The sequence below is a fragment of the Onychomys torridus genome, chromosome 6 (assembly GCF_903995425.1).
Source record: "Onychomys torridus chromosome 6, mOncTor1.1, whole genome shotgun sequence".
Taxonomy (NCBI): domain Eukaryota; kingdom Metazoa; phylum Chordata; class Mammalia; order Rodentia; family Cricetidae; genus Onychomys; species Onychomys torridus.
The window spans coordinates 70,839,334-70,857,717 of NC_050448.1; the positions used below are offsets into that span (position 1 = coordinate 70,839,334).

The window sequence follows — 18,384 nt, forward strand, 5'->3', positions numbered from 1 at the left end:
CTTTCATTTAGTCTACAGATACTAGAGTACCCCTGGTGTGCAAGACACTGGCTCTCTGCACAGCACCAGACAGGAGCCAGTGCTTTGTGAAACATCAGGCAGAGGGAGCCGTAAAAAATAACCAAAGTAATTTTCAGATTCTAGAGCAGATGCATGTGGGCTGCAGAGCCTTCGCTGCCTGTCTGTGTCTTGAGATGTTACATAAATCTCTGGCTGGTCCCCATCCCTCCTGGCTCCTCCTTCCCAGTAGCCGGAACTATTAGGAAGCTCATCCTGGCCTTCTTCCTCACCTTTGCTTCTTGTCTTGGCACTGGACGTTCCCATCTGCCAGCTTCCCCCTGGTTTGCTGTGAAGCAGACTTTCTCTCACCAGGTGAACTTCATGGCACCTGAATTTGGATCTAAGTGGGACTGTTTCCAGAGACCAGTGCTTAAGTGAGAAATCAGCACTTCTGGTTTCCTTTACACATTTTTATAGCACTCAGTGAGCTTGACACTATCACACACACACACACACACACACACACACAAATAATGAGCCAATTTCTCTAGGGAGCTGAGATCCTGGGAGGACCCCTGAGGTGTCTACCTGTAAGATGGCACCACCCAAAGCTGTCCCCTGCAGTTGAACATTTTATAAGTAGCTCCACTTAGGGGGCAAAAGACTGAAACTATCAGGTAACATCTTGTGAACAGCTTCTTGCAAGTTTACTGGGTCGAAATATCTGAGTTGTCATTTAAAAACAAATATCCTTGACTTTAAAATCCTACTTTTAAAATAGGACTGGTGCTTTGACCAGGGCATTTTGATTGATGGAAGAGAGGGTTAGTAAAAGCATATGTCCTTCATTAAAATGTTTTTTTGATAAGAAAAAAAGAAGCAGTAATAACAGAGTTAGCTCTGTAAATACTGAACTATATCTCTGTATTTAAACCTGAGGAAGGCACTAATTGTTTTCACTCTATGGATGAAGAAACTGAGCCTGACACAAAAGACCAATATCTTCAATATTGGTCACATAAATATGGCATGAATTTGAATGATGCCAAAGAACACTTATCAACACAGAAGTTAGGGGCTGGAGGGATGGTTCAGCTGGAGGGATGGTTCAGCAGTTAAGAGTGCTTCCTGTTCTTGAGGACCTGAGTTCAGATCCCAGCACCCACACTGGGCACACTAACTCCAGTTCCAGGAGATTGGCTGTCCGATTCCGGTCTAAAGGGGTATCCACCCCCACAGGCGCGCGCGCGCGCGCGCACACACACACACACAGAGACAGAACACACGAAAACACACACATAATCTTAAAACTTTACAAATGCACTCCACAGAGAACCAGGACTGTGCTGTGGTGCTCCTTCTCCAATTATGTGAGGACACCTTAATATCCTGCCATTATTGATACCATCACTTTTTATCACTTTCAGGAGAGGGAAAACTGAGACCAGAGTTGTCATTTGCTCCGGTATAAGTAAACATGCTCTGGGTACAGGCTGTGCCTTCACTGGATGGTATAACACCATCTCAAGTCTCACCCTGTGAATTCCCATGAATGAGCCTCAAAGAAATCAAAATCACTCCTATCCCTGCAGACTGAATTCTTATTGCAACCCTACATGGGTTCTCAACACCACAGCATTTCCAAAGAAATGAGTGTGCAGGACTGAGCTGCAGAGATGAGGGCTGTGTCCTGGAAGCCTTCCTGGGGCAGCCAGGGAAGAAGGAGCAGACACACACAGGCACAGAAAAGCTGGGCCAGGCGGGCTGTGTGCACTCTGATGGTACTGCCACCTGGAACCTCAGCGAGCTTAGTCCTGTCTCAGGGGAGGGTAGCTAGTCTCAGCTGGTGGTGTGTGTGTGTAGGGAGGCAGTCTCGTCCTGGAGGAGGAAGCTCCAGTTGCTGGTTTTTTAGTGGTCAATCTTGCTAGAACACTTGGACAGAGGAAGGACTTGCTTTCTGATCTGAGGGAAAGGCTTTGCCAACTTCCCAGAGGTCTAATTCCATGGTCCTTAACACGGCTGGATCATGCCACTCAGAACTTCATGTGCTCATGACTTTCTGAACCCCTCTTATCTCTGACAACCCACTTCTCAAGAGTGACCCCAGGAGAGCCCGTCAGACACTACAGTGACTGAGCTGTCAAATACACAAAGAACATATTTATTTGACACAGAATCACAGGTGGGCTGGGACGGCTCATCATCCCGGCAGTCCCGGCATCTGCGCCAACAGTTCGGGAATGTTGGGGTGACCTGGCGTGAGTTACAACACACACTAGAGCCCTTCTGAGCCCCCAGTCAGCAGGGAAGAGCTGAGGCCGGGCCAAGAGGGAGGCTGTGCTCTCCTTGACTACGATGACGACGATGTTCTCCATTGCCATCTCATCTTCTGCTTGCTGACCTTGAGGTGGCCTGTGAGCTCTCCCTGCTGCGGCTGTGCAGCCCAGAGGCCAGGACTTCCTCTAGGAAACTGACAAGGAGATTCCAGGTTATTCAGCAGAAAAGCAAAAGCCTCAGCAAAATAGAACATCATTCTCATGGCACTGAACTGGGTAAGAACACCTGGAGAGAGCTTGAGGAGCCCTGGCCTGACACTGTGTGCTGGGTAGAGGTGTGCCGGATAGAACATGCAGGCCCGGAGGATCGACAAGGCCTTTATCACATTACTGTGTTTTCTTTGTTTTTGGTTTCTCTGTGTAGCCCTGGCTGTACTGGAACTCGCTCTGTAGCCCAGGCTGGCCACACACTCACAGAGATCCACCTGCCTCTGCCTCCCTGTGCTGGGATTAAAGGTGTGCGCCACCGCCTTGCCTGGCTCACAATTTTCCTGGTTTTTATTTTGGACAGGATTTTGTGCCACAGCTGACCTGGAGCTGTGTCCCCCAGGCTGGCTTCATAGCACCCTTTTCTCTCAGCCTTCTAAGTGGTATAGGACCCCAGATCTTTTAAAGGCAAGGTTTTATGTATTACTTTAGGACAGTGGTTTCTCAACCTTCCCAATGCTCTGCCCCTTTCATATAGTTCCATGTTGTGATGACCCCCAACAAGAAAGTTGTTTTGTTGCTACTTTATAACTATATTTTTGCTACTGTTATGAATTGAAATGTAAATGTCTGATATGCTGGATACCTGATATGTGACCACTGTGGGGGTTGCGACCCACAGGTTGAGAACCACCGCCTTAGGTGTTATGTTAGCACTATTATCTGTATTTTCCTAAAGTACAGATTTTTATCTTATTGGATACTCTTTCCTCTTTAAAATCTTCCTAAAAAAAACCGTGTGTGTGTGTGTGTGTGTGTGTGTGTGTGTGTCACAGCGCGCCTGTAGAGGTCAGAGGACCTTAGGTGTTGGCTCTCGCCTGTCACATTAGACAGGGATGATTAAGCTGGAGAAAGTTTAACTCAGCTACTTCTGCAGGGCTTAGTAAAGCCACCCCAAAACGTAGGCTGAATGAATGATTAACTAAAGTCTTCACCCATTGGTGAGGGATGCTTCTCTCTAACACCAGGGTTATTTTGATGGCATTTGTAAGCATGCTCCAGACTCACGACACAAGACACACCTCTGCAGCAGAGAGATGAACGGGAGGAACCTCATTACTTCGTGACAGCTCAGCCTGGAAGATTTAAATCCCAGACTCCCTTACAGACAAGAATGAGGGAAAGGAGTAGAAACCAGGCTTCTTTACCTTCCACTGGAACACAGGCGCCTCTGTCAGGCCTCCCCCATCAGCCTCTGTGTGGAGGTCCACAGAGGTTTCCTAGTGAGATCTGAGCTTGCGTTACACAGCAGAGCTGCATTAGGGGATGGCTGGACCACGTGCGTGCATGCATGTGTGCATGGCTATGAGGTCTTTTGCTCCACCCCTTGGTATCCCTTTAAAAGCCCTTTAGCAGAGACAGAAGGGGCTGGTGGGTTTTGACCCAGGCCCTCCCGAGGCTATCCTGTGTTTGTTTCTCTCCTCCATATTCCTATTTACATATTTCTCACTTCTCCCTGCTCAAGAGTACCCTGGGGAAAAAGTGGGAGCTGGCCTCCCTCACCACTGGACTGGAAATACCAGGGGACACTGAGGCAGGGTCAGGAGAGGAGGCAGTATTGCCATTTGGAAAGGCCACAGTCTCTGGCAAATGGTGTCTAGTAAGAAGGAAACTGTGCTGGATGCCCTACAGGAACTGGTCAGGTGATCTTTGCTCATTTTCAACTCTAGTATGAAGGGAAAAGAACTTGCTAAAATTATACACCACGCTTCTCCCATGTAGATCAGCAAGACCGCACATTCCTGACTGCAAAGAGAAAACACGGTATTTGCCAAACCTAATTTTGTTTCCCAGGGCTATTGTGACTTTTCAAATATCTATTTAGGGACTTTGATGAGTCATTGCTCAGAATGCTTAAAAATTATGGGCAACGAACATATTGGTAGCTGTATCCTAAATTTAGACTATGTTTAAAAACAATGAGACAAAAAGAATGCCTTTTCTTGTCTAGATTTAAAAAAAATCAATCTCACCTAAAAACAAACTAAAAAATCTTGTGTGGAGCTAGAATCCAATCCAGTTCAGTTAAATTCAATTTAATAAACATTTACTGAGCATGACTGTGACCTGCACTGAACTACATATGCGCAGAAACGCGGTGATGAACCCTGGCAGACACACAAGCGCATCTGGGCGGGGTGTGTGGCATAAACAGCCAGTGCTGGACTGACTGACGGCCAGCGCTGTTGCTCTCAGTCTGTGCTATCATCACCAGGTGCCTTTCCAGCTCTGCAGATGGAAGGGGGTGAGGAGGCTGACTCTGGGAAAGCAATCCAAGAAAACACACACAGAAAAGCAGGCACTGGGCTAGAGATGGCTCAGCGGTTAAGAGCACTTCCACAAGTCCAGGGTTCAGTTCCCAGCACCCACACAGTGACTCACAAACGCCTGTACCTCCAATTCCAGGGATTCTGATGCCTCTGCACACATGCAGGCAAACACTCACAAAACAAAAATCAGCCAGGCTGTGGTGGCGCACACCTTTAATTCCAGCACTCAGGAGGCAGAGTCAGGCGGATCTCTGTGAGTTCGAGACCAGCATGGGTTACAGGGCAAGATCCAGGACAGGCACCAAAACTACACAGAGAAACCCTGTCTCGAAAAATCAAAAATCAAAAACCAAAAAAACAAAAACTCAATCCTTTTAAAATGCTTGGTATCATCTTTACTTTCTAGTCTCTAGTATCAGCAGAAGCCAACACTCAGAGCGTTAATGTCCTGTTAATTACTAGGTAATTCCTATGCATAACTGTTCCTAACAATACTTCAACACTACTACACACGTATGTATAAATCTAAGTCAGCATCTTTATCCTTCTCACCATAGTCCGGAGGCAGACTTACATGGGAGGAGGAGAGAGAGGGAGAGGCTGATCCGTGGGGACTAACATTATTCTATACGTGCATTGAAATGGCTGGTGAGATGGCTTTGTGGGTAAAGGTGTGTGATGCCAAGCCTGAGGTCCTGAGTCTGATCTTTGGGTGCATGTGGTGGAAGGGAGAACTAATGCCCACAAGCTGTCTTCCAGTGTCCACATGTGTGCCATGCTATGCATACCCCTTCCATACACACGAAGTAATGTAATTAAAAAACCTGAATATATGTTTTTATGTCTTTATGGACCATGTACGAAGAAACAGTTAATTCAAGTGTGGTGTACACACAGAACCCCACCTGGGGTTTTCTGTTTTCCTGAAAACCGTTATACTTTCCTGCCCCAACTTCATTTTATTTTATTAATTTAATTCTTCCTTACGTATCTCCCAAGCATATGAAAACGGATACTCCAAAAGACATGTCGCATCTTTTGCGTCCTTGCTATTCGAATTTGAGCAATATAGGTTGGTTGAATTCCCTGGCTGGCGCCTGAGATGGGGAAGAGGCCCATCCTGCTCACTCTGTTTCCTCTCCTGGATGCTGGCTTCCAGAGCTCGAAGCACCATCTCCTGTGCTCCCACCAGGGCAACCACATCAAGCCGATGCAGGAGTGTATTCCTGCATCACACTTCTTTTGCTCCTTGAAAGAAGAGGCAGCAATGGGGAAATCAGTAAAACAACAAACCCTCTCGGGCTTCAACGGTGGGAGGGCCAGAGGAGACCTGGTGTGTCCACAGGAAAACTGAAGAATGCACCGACAAGCCACCAGCCACGATGGAGACAGAACTCACAGGCAGCGCCCGCTGACCATATGCAATGCTGCTTTTGTTGTGATGAAAACCAAGCAAACTAAACGCTGTTGTTTAAAATCCATTCCCTACAGATAAAGATGCGCACTCCCGCATTAAAGCCAGGGAAGATAAGGGTTGTAACCGGAGAGGAGCACGTGGGTGCTGGCCAATGTTCTAGTCCTGGAGTTAGGCCAACGGTTCGCGCATTCACTGCAGTGTGCTTTCTAACATATATGATAAGCTCACAATGTGAGAGGTTTTTACTGTACAGTTTCTCAGCATCTTTAACATGCTAGTGTGAACTGAGAGCGTGCAGTCCTTTACCGCTTTGTTGTCTGTACACTCTTTAAAATAGATCTGTCAGTATCTCTCCAAACACACTTTTTTTTTTTTTTTTTTTTTTGTCTTTTTTTGAGACAGGGTTTCTCTGTGTAGCTTTGGCGCCTTTCCTGGAACTCACTCTGTAGATAGACCAGGCTGGCCTCAAACTCACAGAGATCCGCCTGCCTCTGCCGCCTGAGTGCTGGGACTAAAGGCGTGCGCCACCACCGCCTGGCTTCTAATTCCGATCTTTACTGATACCGAACTTAGGAAAGAAAGAACAAAGCTCTTGGCTCTGTGTCTGCTCTCACTGAGAAGGACCGGGACTCTGGATGGGTCCAGCACCGTGTGTGGGATTCACTGGGCACCATGCGCAGAGGAAGGAAGTTTCGAGATCAGTCTTGCAGGCCCAAGAGGGAGTCAGCGAGGAGAAGACAGACCCACAGATACACTTTCTTACCACTGCAATCACCCAAGACCACAGCAGTTTGTCAGAGCAACCATAACTATAGGAACAGAATTAAAATCCTAACACTCAAGAGATGGAGGCAGGAAGATCAGGAGTTCAAGGCCAGCCTGTGCTACATAAGACAATGTCCTAAAAAACCAATTAAAAAGAAAAACAGCAAAACCCATTTCTGGCTTGCAAGTTAGAATTTTAAGATGTTCGTTCCCTTCTACGCAGTCATTTCTTCACATTGCTGCTAGCACAAAGGTAGAGCTAGAATACCAGCTTTGTACTTCCCGATGGACCCAAGCAAATCATTTAATATTCCTCTGGTTTTCATCTGGAAGTTGGGATCACAATGACCTTACTTCTTGGATTAGGAGGGTTAGATGAGATAATATCCATAGTGAAGGAAGTATTCTAGCACCTGGTTCATGCTTAGCTGATACCCCACGTGGACAATGCATAAGGATGCACATGAGATATTTATACCAGTTTCTAAGAGTGAGAACTTACAAAGACTATCAACCAGGGGCTGAGGACCTGCTGAGGCAGTCAAGTACTTTCTGCGTGGAGCCCTGGGTTCAATTCCCAGCACTGCATACAACAGGTATGGTAGTGCACACATGTACCCTCAGCACCCAAGAGGTGGGAAAGGCCATCCTTAACTATATAGCCATTTGAATGTCAGTTGGGCTACATGAGATCCTGTCTCAAAAACAATTGTCAAATATGTCTCATGATAGCTCCTGAATAATATTTACATAATAAATATTTGTTAATGTAAAAAAACTGATGATTGGTAATCAAACAACAACATGATTCCATTAGTAAAAATGACATAGTAAGTATTTTTATTGAAAACACATTGTCTTTTATTTAAAAATAGCTTGTGTGGCACTATATACCTTTAATGTCAGCATTCAAGAGACAGAGGCAGGGGATTGAGAGTTCAAGGCCAGTCTGGGCTGCACAGAGAGCCAGAATCTGAAACTCAAAGGCCAGGAAAAGGTGTGTACACATTTGCTGGTAAAGACTGTGCGCCAGGACAGTGGCAGCAACCCTGTGGCGGCATTTCATATTTTAGTACCTTATTTTGGTTTAATTGTGTTTATTAACATTTTAATATTTTAAAGATTTATTTATGCCTGCAGAGGCCAGAAAAAGGTCCTCTGGAACTGGAGTTATGGATAGCTGTGAAGTGGGTGCTGGGACCTGAACCTGGATTCTAGGCAAGAACAAGTGTTCTTAGGCAGTCTCTCCAGCCCTAGCTTTAGCTTTTGGTCTTTTGAGACAGGGTTTCTCTATGTAGTTTTGGAGCCTGTCCTGGAACTCATTCTGTAGACCAGGCTGGCCTTGAACTCACAGAGATCTGCCTGGTTCTGCCTCCCGAGTGCTAGGACTAAAGGCGTGTGCCATCACCACCTGGCCCCTGTATTATTATTATTATTATTATTATTATTATTAATTTTTTGGGGGGTTTCGAGACAGGGTTTCTCTGTGTAGTTTTGTGCCTCTCCTGGAACTCACTTAGTAGTCCAGGCTGGCCTCGAACTCACAGAGATCCGCCTGGCTCTGCCTCCTGAGTGCTGGGATTAAAGGCGTGTGCCACCACCGCTCGGCTATTATTTTTTATATAAGGCTTGTATATTGTTTTTATGATGAAAAGTTGTCTTTAGTTAGTACCTACATACATTAGAATCAGGAGACACCTTAGGTTTGAACTCAGCTTTACCTCCCAAGTGTCTACCTTTCACCTAGATGTAAGCCCACATGGGCAAGGAGCACAGCTCCCTCTCCAGCACCTTGAACAGAACTTCACACATACTCAGGACTAAGGAAAAGCTGGTCAGTGGTTCTGATGCTTTCAAAGGGATCCTGAAAGGACCCAAAGCAAAGAAGAACCCTGGTGTCTGGATTCCTTTCTCTTTGAAATGCAAATTCTGTCATAGTATCCTAATTTTTCTGTAAATAATTCAGGGATTGAACCAACTTGTGGTTACAAGAGAAGGACCAGGTTTCTAGTGTTACTTGTTAAGGTAGGATCTATAATGCACTTGCTGACAGCCTGCATCAGCCTCCTCTGGGCTTCTAAACCTCCATTAGCTGCCTTAATTAATCAAATTAATTATTTCTATTTCAATTTTATTTGGTATGACAAACACCTTAAAATGAAATGATTCTGGTTCCTCGCTTTTATATTATTTTCTCACTGGGGGGAAGGCTTCATGTTTTGCTTACCTTACAAGTGACATTTAAAAGTAAAGGATCTGAAAAAGTACAGCAGGTAAACCTTCCCAAATCTTACTTCAGTGGACTGTTCCGGTGCCCAGGGAGAGACAAACTGAGCTCAGTTCCAGCTCCGTCACTGGCTGGATTTATAACTTCTTTAGTATCTCAGTTTCCTCACCAAAACAATGAGGTGTCATTGGGTTGTTATGAAAAGAAAACAAATGGGCCCAAGCATGGTGGCACACACCCTTAATCTCAGCACTTGGGAGACAGAGGCAGGTGGATCTTCAAGTTCAAGTCCAGCCTGGTCTACGGAGTGAGTTCCAGGACAGCCAGGAGACCCTATCTCAAAAAATAAAGGAACAAAACCAAAACTGCAAGTGTTTAGTGTCACAAATGTGAGAAGCATGGGTAGCTGAAAGTGTCCCAGTAGTCATTAAAAACCAAGATGAAAGGAAATTAAATTACAGTGAAGAGTTATCAAACTCATATACCCAAAGATTACCATTACAGCATACATTCAACTTAAAATTATTAATGAGAGATTTTGGTGGTTTTTTTATTTTTGTATTTTTCTTTGAAATTCAAAATGTTTACACTTACAATGCACCTCAAATCTGACTAGCCACAGTCAAGAGCTCAAGTTACGCATGGCTGGAGACCACTATATTAGACAGCATAGGTGTACTGTATTAGAGTAATGTGTAGCACATAGTAGGTGCACATTGTAATTTAGTCCTTTGGTTACACTATCTTCTTTTAAAAAGGAGTTTTATTATTGTTCAAGCTATGTGTGTGTCTGTGAGTAGGTATGTGCCTGAGAGCAGGTGTGTGCCTGAGAGCAGGTGTGTGCCTGAGAGCAGGTGTGTGTCTGTGAGCAGGTGTGTGCCTGAGAGCAGGTGTGTGCCTGAGAGCAGGTGTGTGCCTGAGAGCAGGTGTGTGCCTGTGAGCAGGTGTGTGCCTGTGAGCAGGTGTGTGCCTGAGAGCAGGTGTGTGCCTGAGAGCAGGTGTGTGCCTGAGAGCAGGTGTGTGCCTGAGAGCAGGTGTGTGCCTGAGAGCAGGTGTGTGCCTGAGAGCAGGTGTGTGCCTGAGAGCAGGTACCCTGTGAGGCCAGAGAGGGCACTGGTTCCCTGAGCTGCAGTTACAGGCCATCATCCAATGTGGGTGCTAGGCACGGAACTTGGGGCCTCTTTAAGAGCAGTATCATTGTAACCACTGGGGCACCTCTCCAGCCCTCTACTGTCCTCCTTAGAATCTGCTACAGAATGTTGGGAACCAGCTGGGATCAGGTAGTCATGGGGTCTGACATTCACCCACACTGCACTGCACAGCAGGAAAACAATCTTGATGCCCAGATCTAGGAAAATATGCCAGTCTGGTGCTCCAGAACTCTGCCTGTCACACTTCAATTCTGTCACAGGCATTGCTGGAGACTGAGCCCCAGCCTTGCAATGCCAGGCGGGTATTCTTCACTAGGCTGCATCCCCAACCCTGCCTTTTCTTTTTAAAATTGAGATAGAATTCATAGATAATAAAACTCTGATTTAAGGGTATCATTTGGTGAGTCTGACTAAAGGGTGCAGTTAGGTAACAACCTCATCAATCGAGACAGGACATTCCTACGACCTGAGCAGAGGCTTCCTACAAACTGGACAGAACTTACTGTGAGCCATCAAGCTGATCCCATACTTTTTAGTTCATAATGTTAACTAAGTTGCTTTCCAGAAATGTTAAGCAAATTTATATTTGAAATTTCAAATCCTTGAAATTGGCATACATTTAAAAATAATCAAGCTTAGGGGTGTGAATTTATTAATATACATGATATTTATTGTAGCATTATGTATTTTAAAATGTAAACGATCTAAATGCCTGATTACAATGATTAAAGCTATATCTTTACATTTTAATTAAATTAAAATTATTGTAAAGAATGTTGTAAACAACTGAAAATGTTTTCAGTATAACAAGAATAACAAAGACAAATATGACCTGGACGTGGAGGCTCACACCTGCAATCCTAGCACTCGGGGAGCTGAGGCAAAGAGAAAGCTGTGAGTCCAAGCCCAGCCTGGACTATGCAGCCATGTTCTGTGGCAAAAATCTCCCTCCTTGCCCAAAGTACACCTGGTAGGGAATGGTCGACACGATCCTATCCTAACTATGTCTGACACAAAAACACAATCCAAAAATTTGTGAGATGGCTCAGTGGATGAAGAGAACCCACATGGTGGAAGGAGAACACTGACTCCTGTGAGTGGACCTCCACACACCATGACACATGTGACTCCTGTGAGTAGACCTCCACACACCATGACACATGTGACTCCTGTGAGTGGATCTCCACACCATGACACATGTGACTCCTGTGAGTGGACCTCCACACCATGACACATGTGACTCCTGTGAGTGGACCTCCACACATCATGACACATGTGACTCCTGTGAGTGGACCTCCACACACCATGACACATGTGACTCCTGTGAGTGGACCTCCACACCATGACACATGTGACTCCTGTGAGTGGACCTCCACACACCATGACACATGTGACTCCTGTGAGTGGACCTCCACACACCATGACACATGTGACTCCTGAGAGTGGACCTCCACACACCATGACACATGTGACTCCTGTGAGTGGACCTCCACACCATGACACATGTGACTCCTGTGAGTGGACCTCCACACCATGACACATGTGACTCCTGTGAGTGGACCTCCACACACCATGACACATGTGACTCCTGTGAGTGGGCCTCCACACACCATGACACATGTGACTCCTGTGAGTGGACCTCCACACCATGACACATGTGACTCCTGTGAGTGGACCTCCACACCATGACACATGTGACTCTGGCCATTAAGTGTTTTCATTTATCTTCGGGTAAAGAAACAACTCAAAGGAAGAAAGCCACAGTGGCTCTGTGTTACCTCACTTTGAATGTTTTTTTACTTTACTTTTCTACTGTCTACGGTAAGTACGGATGCATTATTTGGTGGAAAGGGAACGCCTACTTATCTGCTGCTTATACCACATGCCTTTGCTAGATAGAGGAAGGTAACTGGAAAATGAGGTCTTTAATTGCTTTGCAGATTTACAGCCACTGAGGGCTTAATTTAACTGCAACAGAGAACCCACTATGACTAGCCCTGCTGGTTTGGTGTCAGCTAGCAGGACACGTCCTTGTCAAAGTCTTAAGAAGGAGTGAATGGACAGTTCTGGAGGCGGAAGTTCAATACATTCATTTCCATCCTGAATCTCATGAAAACAGCGATTCTATCCCTTAGAACAATTATGTCCATCCGGATCAGGTCCTCACACAGCTAACCTAGTTGCTTCCAGTGAGGGCCAGAACTCTTTAGTACTGACTGCTGTGGTGGGTCAGACTTAAGTACTGCCTAAAGTCAGTCCAGACCAAGATCTCATTCATCTGCAAGGAAGGACGTCTTTCTGTACGCTGTGAATATGTGTGGCTCTGATTGGTTGATAAATAAAGCTGCTTTGACCTATGGCGAGGCAGCTCAGAGGCAGGCAGGAAATCCAAGCAGATATAGAGAGAGAAGAAAGGAGAAGAGAGAGATGCCAGCTGCCGCCTAAGGAGCAGCAGGATGCCAGCAGATTGGTAATGCCACGGCCACGTGGCAACTTATAGATCAATAGAAATGGGTTAAGTTATAAGCTAGCAAGAAGCCTGCCATAGGCCATACAATTGGTAATTAATATTAAGCCTCTGAATGATTATTTTATAAGTGGCTGAGGGGACGTGCGCATGGACCGCAGGGCTGGGTGGGATGAAGGGCCAGGCGGGACCTGAGAAAACTTTCCGGCTACACAATTTATTACAGGTGAGTAAATACAAACTACAGTTTATTGCACCTAGGATTCTGCATTTTCATAATTAACAAATGTTCATTTGGGGGACAACCCTTTTAGTTCACATTAGCTTCTAAAAAGTCTTCTAAAAGATTTATTTACCTTTTATTTATGTGTATGTGTGCTCCTGAGTGAGATTATGCATACCAATTCATGCAAATGCCTGTGGAGGACAGAAGAGGCCTAGTATGTGTGTTGGGAACTGAACCTGGGTCTTCTGCAAGACCATAGCATTGTTAACTACTGAGTAATGTCTCCAGCCCCTCATACTAGCTTTGGTAGCTCAAATGACATTCACAACATAAGTTATGACTTTTCTTAAACCTACAATGTACAAAGGCTCATACAGAAATGTTCTGAGTAGCATTATTCATAGGAGCCAAAAGAGGAAAACGATTCAGATATCATATAATGTACATGCATACAGTGAAATATTCGGTCACAAAGGGAAATGAAGTATGCTATTACAACATGGGTGAGTCTCAGAAGATTTTGCTAGTGAGATAAGCTACTCAAAAGAAAACACAATTCCACTCATAACCCATCTAAGAAGAGACCTGTGTGGACAGGAAACAGATTAGGGCTAGAGTGGGGGATTCTTTAGGGGATGATAAAAATGTTCTCAACTAGACTATGATGATGCTTGCACATATTTGTAAATACGCTGAAAATCAACGCACTGTCCACTGGGTCAATTGTGTGATATGATTACTATTCCTCAACAGAGCCATTAAAAAAATGACAACCCGCCGGGCGGTGGTGGCACACGCCTGTAATCCCAACACTCGGGAGGCAGAGCCAGGCAGATCTCTGTGAGTTCGAGGCCAGCTTGGTCTCCAAAGCGAGTTCCAGGAAAGGCGCAAAGCTACAGAGAAACCCTGTCTTGAAAAAAACAAAAAACAAAAAACAAAAAACAAAACAAATGACAACCCAGGCTGGAGAGGGCTCGGCGGGTAAGCACTTGCTGCTCTCCCAGAGGACCTGACTTCAGTTCCTGGCACCCACAGTGTGAGGCTCGAGGCTCGTGACTGCCTGTAATCCATTCCCAGAGGACGACTGCCCTCCTCTGGCTGCCATGGACACCCTCCACAAGTGGCATACACTCATACAGACACATACACATGAAAACAAAAAATGTCCCAACTAATCTACCATGTTCTCCAACTCATGGTGAAAATGGGTCTTTGTAAGAGTCTACATGGTCCTTTATGATCAGGCCCCTAGTGTATCTGAGTGCATACCCTCGCACTTCTCACTCCTCACAGACTCACCAGCATTTGTGTTTTCCCCAATGCGCTGCATGATCCCGCCCCAGGATACAGTGCTAACTGTGCCCAGGCTACTTTCTTTCTACATTGGTTTGGCTTCCTCCGCATGTCTGTGCACAGATGACCTGTTAACAAAGTTTTCCTGACACCACACTGAACAGCGTGACCCACTCTGTCTGCAAGCAATATCAACTTCCCTTTTACCTTGTATTACACGTGCCTTCAGTCTAGATCACTTTCTGATTCACTATGGAATGTATTAACTTATTGAGTTGGTCTCCCCACATCCTTTTGCTCACTACATATCAGAGCGAACAAACCACTGACTTACATTCTCTCACGTGTTCACTAGATATCTATCTGTTCCAGAACTCTCGGGTGAGATGGCTGCCGACTCGTCTGTGTAGACGGTGGTGAAGGAACTTACGGTTCTATGTTAATGGCTCATGCAGCAGCCACTTCATAGAAGGTGAAATGGCATTTGTACCCCAGTTGATGACACAGCATGCTAATGTGACTAATGAAGCAAATGGAGAGCTAGTCCTGTAAGACAGGACGCGACAGCTGCAGAGACCGCAGAGACATACGGCTCGGGCCAGACAGCTGCACATGTTCAGGCCACTGCAGGGTCTAACAATCACGAGACCCTTCTCACTGTATTTAGAAAGCAATTTTAGTAGAAATTTGGCCCTGGAGATAATTTCTCCTGTGAAAATACTTGGTATCTGGGTTCCACACTTTTCTGTTGCTGTGATAAAACCCATGACCAAAGTGAGTTATAAAGAAAGTGTTTAATTAGGTTTACAGTTCCAGAGAGTTAGAGTCCATGATGGAGGAGAAAAGGTTTGGAGGTGTAAAGGCATGGCGGCAGGAAGAGCTGAGAGCTCACATCTCAGACTCCAAACAGGAGGCAGAGAGAACCAGCTGGAAATGGTCTGAGTCTTCTGAAACCTCAAAGCCTGCTTCCAGTAACAAACCTCCTCCAACAAGGCCACACTTCCTAATTCTCCCCAAACAGTTCCGCTAACTGGGGACTGAGTTTTGAAACATGAGGCTACGGGGCCGCTCTCATTGAGACCACCACACTCTCTTAGCAGCAAATAGCCTCCTGCTATTTGAACTGGTATTTAGATCTAACCTAAGACAATCACAATTATGTCTGATCAGAGAAGACTCCAAAGAAACATGTCATGTGACCACAGAAGGTCTGCTCATCAGAACCCTGCTTCATTATAGTCAGAACATCACTATAAAAAATAGTACCAGCCAGATGGTGGAGGCACACGTCTTTAATCCCAGCACTGGGGAGGCAGAGACAGGAGGATCTCTGTGAGTTCGAGGCCAGGCTGGGCTATGATGGATGAAGTTCCAGGACAGGCTCCAGAGCTACACAGAGAAACACTGTCTCAAAAAACAAACAAAAACAACAAAAAACCCAGACAAGCTAAGTGGTGGCGGCACATACTTTTAATCCCAGAATTCTTAACAGAAGAAATTGCTTAGGAAAGAGACAATTAACTGGGTATGGTAATGCACATCTACAATGCCAGCAGTTGAGAGGCTGAGTGAGGCGGGAGAATTGTTGTTAATTTGAGGTCAGGTTAGGGAAAAAAGTGAGACCCTGTCTCAAAAAGACAAAAATGAATATACAATAAAACAAAATGTTTTTGTTAAAAAAAAAAAAAGTAGCGGGTTCCTGTTAATTCTGCTGTGGTAATAAACCATTGTTGTTGTTGTTGTTGTTATTATTATTATTATTATTATTATTATTATTATTATTTCCAAAACAGTGTTTCTCTGTGTAGCCCTGGCTGTCCTGGAACTCACTCTGCAGACCAGGCTGGCCTCGAACTCACAGAGATCCGCCTGCCTCTGCCTCCAAAGTGCTGGGATTAAAGGTATGCGCGAATGTGCGCATGTACCCCCCCCACAAATAAACCATTATTTTTTAATATGGTTCCCTCCCTCTTGGTTATTTGTGTCTAAGGTGCCATGGTAGAACAGCCAATGGCTCCTGTCTGAAAAACTTAAAAAAAAAAAACCAAAAACAAACAACAAAAACTAACAAACAGACAAAGGTCACCTAAATTATACCTTCGAATGGCAACCTGAATTTTAGATTGAACTAATATCTATTTCTGTTTAAGCCCTGAAGTAGAAAGCCAGGTCCGATGGCATATGTCTGTAATTCCTGTACTGGGGAGGCAGAGGTAGGAGGATCGTTCTCAAGCTACAGGGTGACTCCCAGGTTCTGTTTCTAAATGAAAATGGTGGGGGATGGGGTGGTACCTTCTGGCTTAAAATGAAGAAACTTACAAAAGGCCCTATGTCAGAAAACAAACCAAGCCATGACAAAACCGCCCCAGCCGGAGAAACAGCACAGGACACAGCAATCCCCTGACAGTCCAGGTGCTGGGTTAGTCCCCAGCACTGCCCCATGCTCCCAGACACCACAAAACCCAACCAGGAAGATTTCTATCGTCCAAACCAGGTTAGTCCTGGGAATGCCCAGGGAGGGAGGAACCTGGCTTTCTATTCTTTTATTCCTGAGACAGGGTCCGAGGCTGGGCTTGAACTTGAAGTTCTCTGCCTCTGCTTCCTGAGGCTGGGGTTGCAGGTGTTTGCCACCATGCCCGGCATTTCTATTGTTTGCTAGTGTTGTTCACAACTAAGATTTAATTTCAATGTACAGAAGACAGTTATTAAATTTACCATGAGAAGGGTAAAGGAGCTTGTGATTTTTTAAAAAGCACATAAATTTTGACCCATTTATCCTGTATGTTAGGTAGCTTCCTCCAGATCATAAACCATGGTGATTTATGCATGCTGTAGTAAGTGGTGTTTCTAAGATTCATCTTCAGAGTAAATCTGTGGTAGGCTCAGATTTTATTTAAGATTGCAAAGACCAGGGAATTCAAGTGATCTGTATCCATAGAAATTCCACAAGAATCATGTCCCAGTCTGTAAAGACAGTGGCTTCTGTCTTGACAACCCACTCACAAGACACAGGATATGAGTCTTTCCTGTTTATTGGGGCACTTATTATTTCAATCCCTGGGAGACGGTCCATACCATTTCTTACACAGTTCTAAGTCTAACAGGAGGGCATTCATTATGGCATATCTAAAAGTAGACTGCTTTCTCATCTCCATAGTTTCTCAAAATATTACCATGCTGCAGGCAGAGTTCATGAGATCAAGACTACATCACTGTCATCTAGTCCTTTGGGCCTTTCTTAAGAAATAACCCATGCATCACATATTGTATAACAACAATCCTCTAAATCAAACCCTAACAATCTACAGAAACAAATTATGCCATTTATTCTCTCCATATTAAAGTTCATATTACAAGCTCATAAGCAGCCACACTATATCTAGCTATAATTTTTTTCTCATAAAATATTAGCATTTCTCCTACCTAGAGTCTGGGAGTATCCCTCCTCTTTCCCCACGGCCTCATGAATGCTATGCACAGGCTCTACCACTGAGCTGCATGCCTTCAGTTGTTTAAGAGACGGAAAATCAGTGGGATATATACTCAGTTATTCTTGAGGCTGAGGACTGCTTGAGCACAAGGATTTTAGGGCCACCTCGAGCAATAGAGAGACCCTGGCTTGGAACAAAACAACAACAAAATGAACAGTGGATTATTTAACAACCTAGTGATCCCTCAGATAGTATACACTCATCATGAGAATCAAGCCTTTCCACTAAAAGTTGAATTCTCATATTTTTTAAATAAGTAATTTTTTAATTACTTAAGCCTTTGTAATAATAGCCTTTGAGATTTCAATAATGATAATTTCTTGTTGTTAATGATATATTTTTACTATTTATTGGCTGCAGACTATATATAAAAGCAAACTATAAAGATCTAATATTGGATCATTTATCAATTATAAACATTAATTTTTCCCTCTCAGTCTGGCAATTGCCATAGCAAGTCCCTTTTCCTAAAGGCTTCATTTGTCAGCTCTTCTGTGGTATGTCACCTACTCAATGGAAATGTTTAGCATGCTC

At 44.7% G+C, this 18,384-nt stretch overlaps 1 protein-coding gene across 1 annotated transcript in view; it reads right to left on the bottom strand.

Moving 5' to 3' along the window:
• Nucleotides 1-2,140: 2,140 nt before the first annotated feature.
• Vps45 (vacuolar protein sorting 45 homolog) overlaps nt 2,141-18,384 on the bottom strand; it is a 58,852-nt gene continuing 42,608 nt past the window's right edge. The window contains exon 15 of the mRNA XM_036189900.1: nt 2,141-2,470. Coding sequence (XP_036045793.1) covers nt 2,383-2,470 — 88 coding nt within the window. The 3' untranslated portion in view covers nt 2,141-2,382. The remainder of the gene's footprint in view (nt 2,471-18,384) is intronic.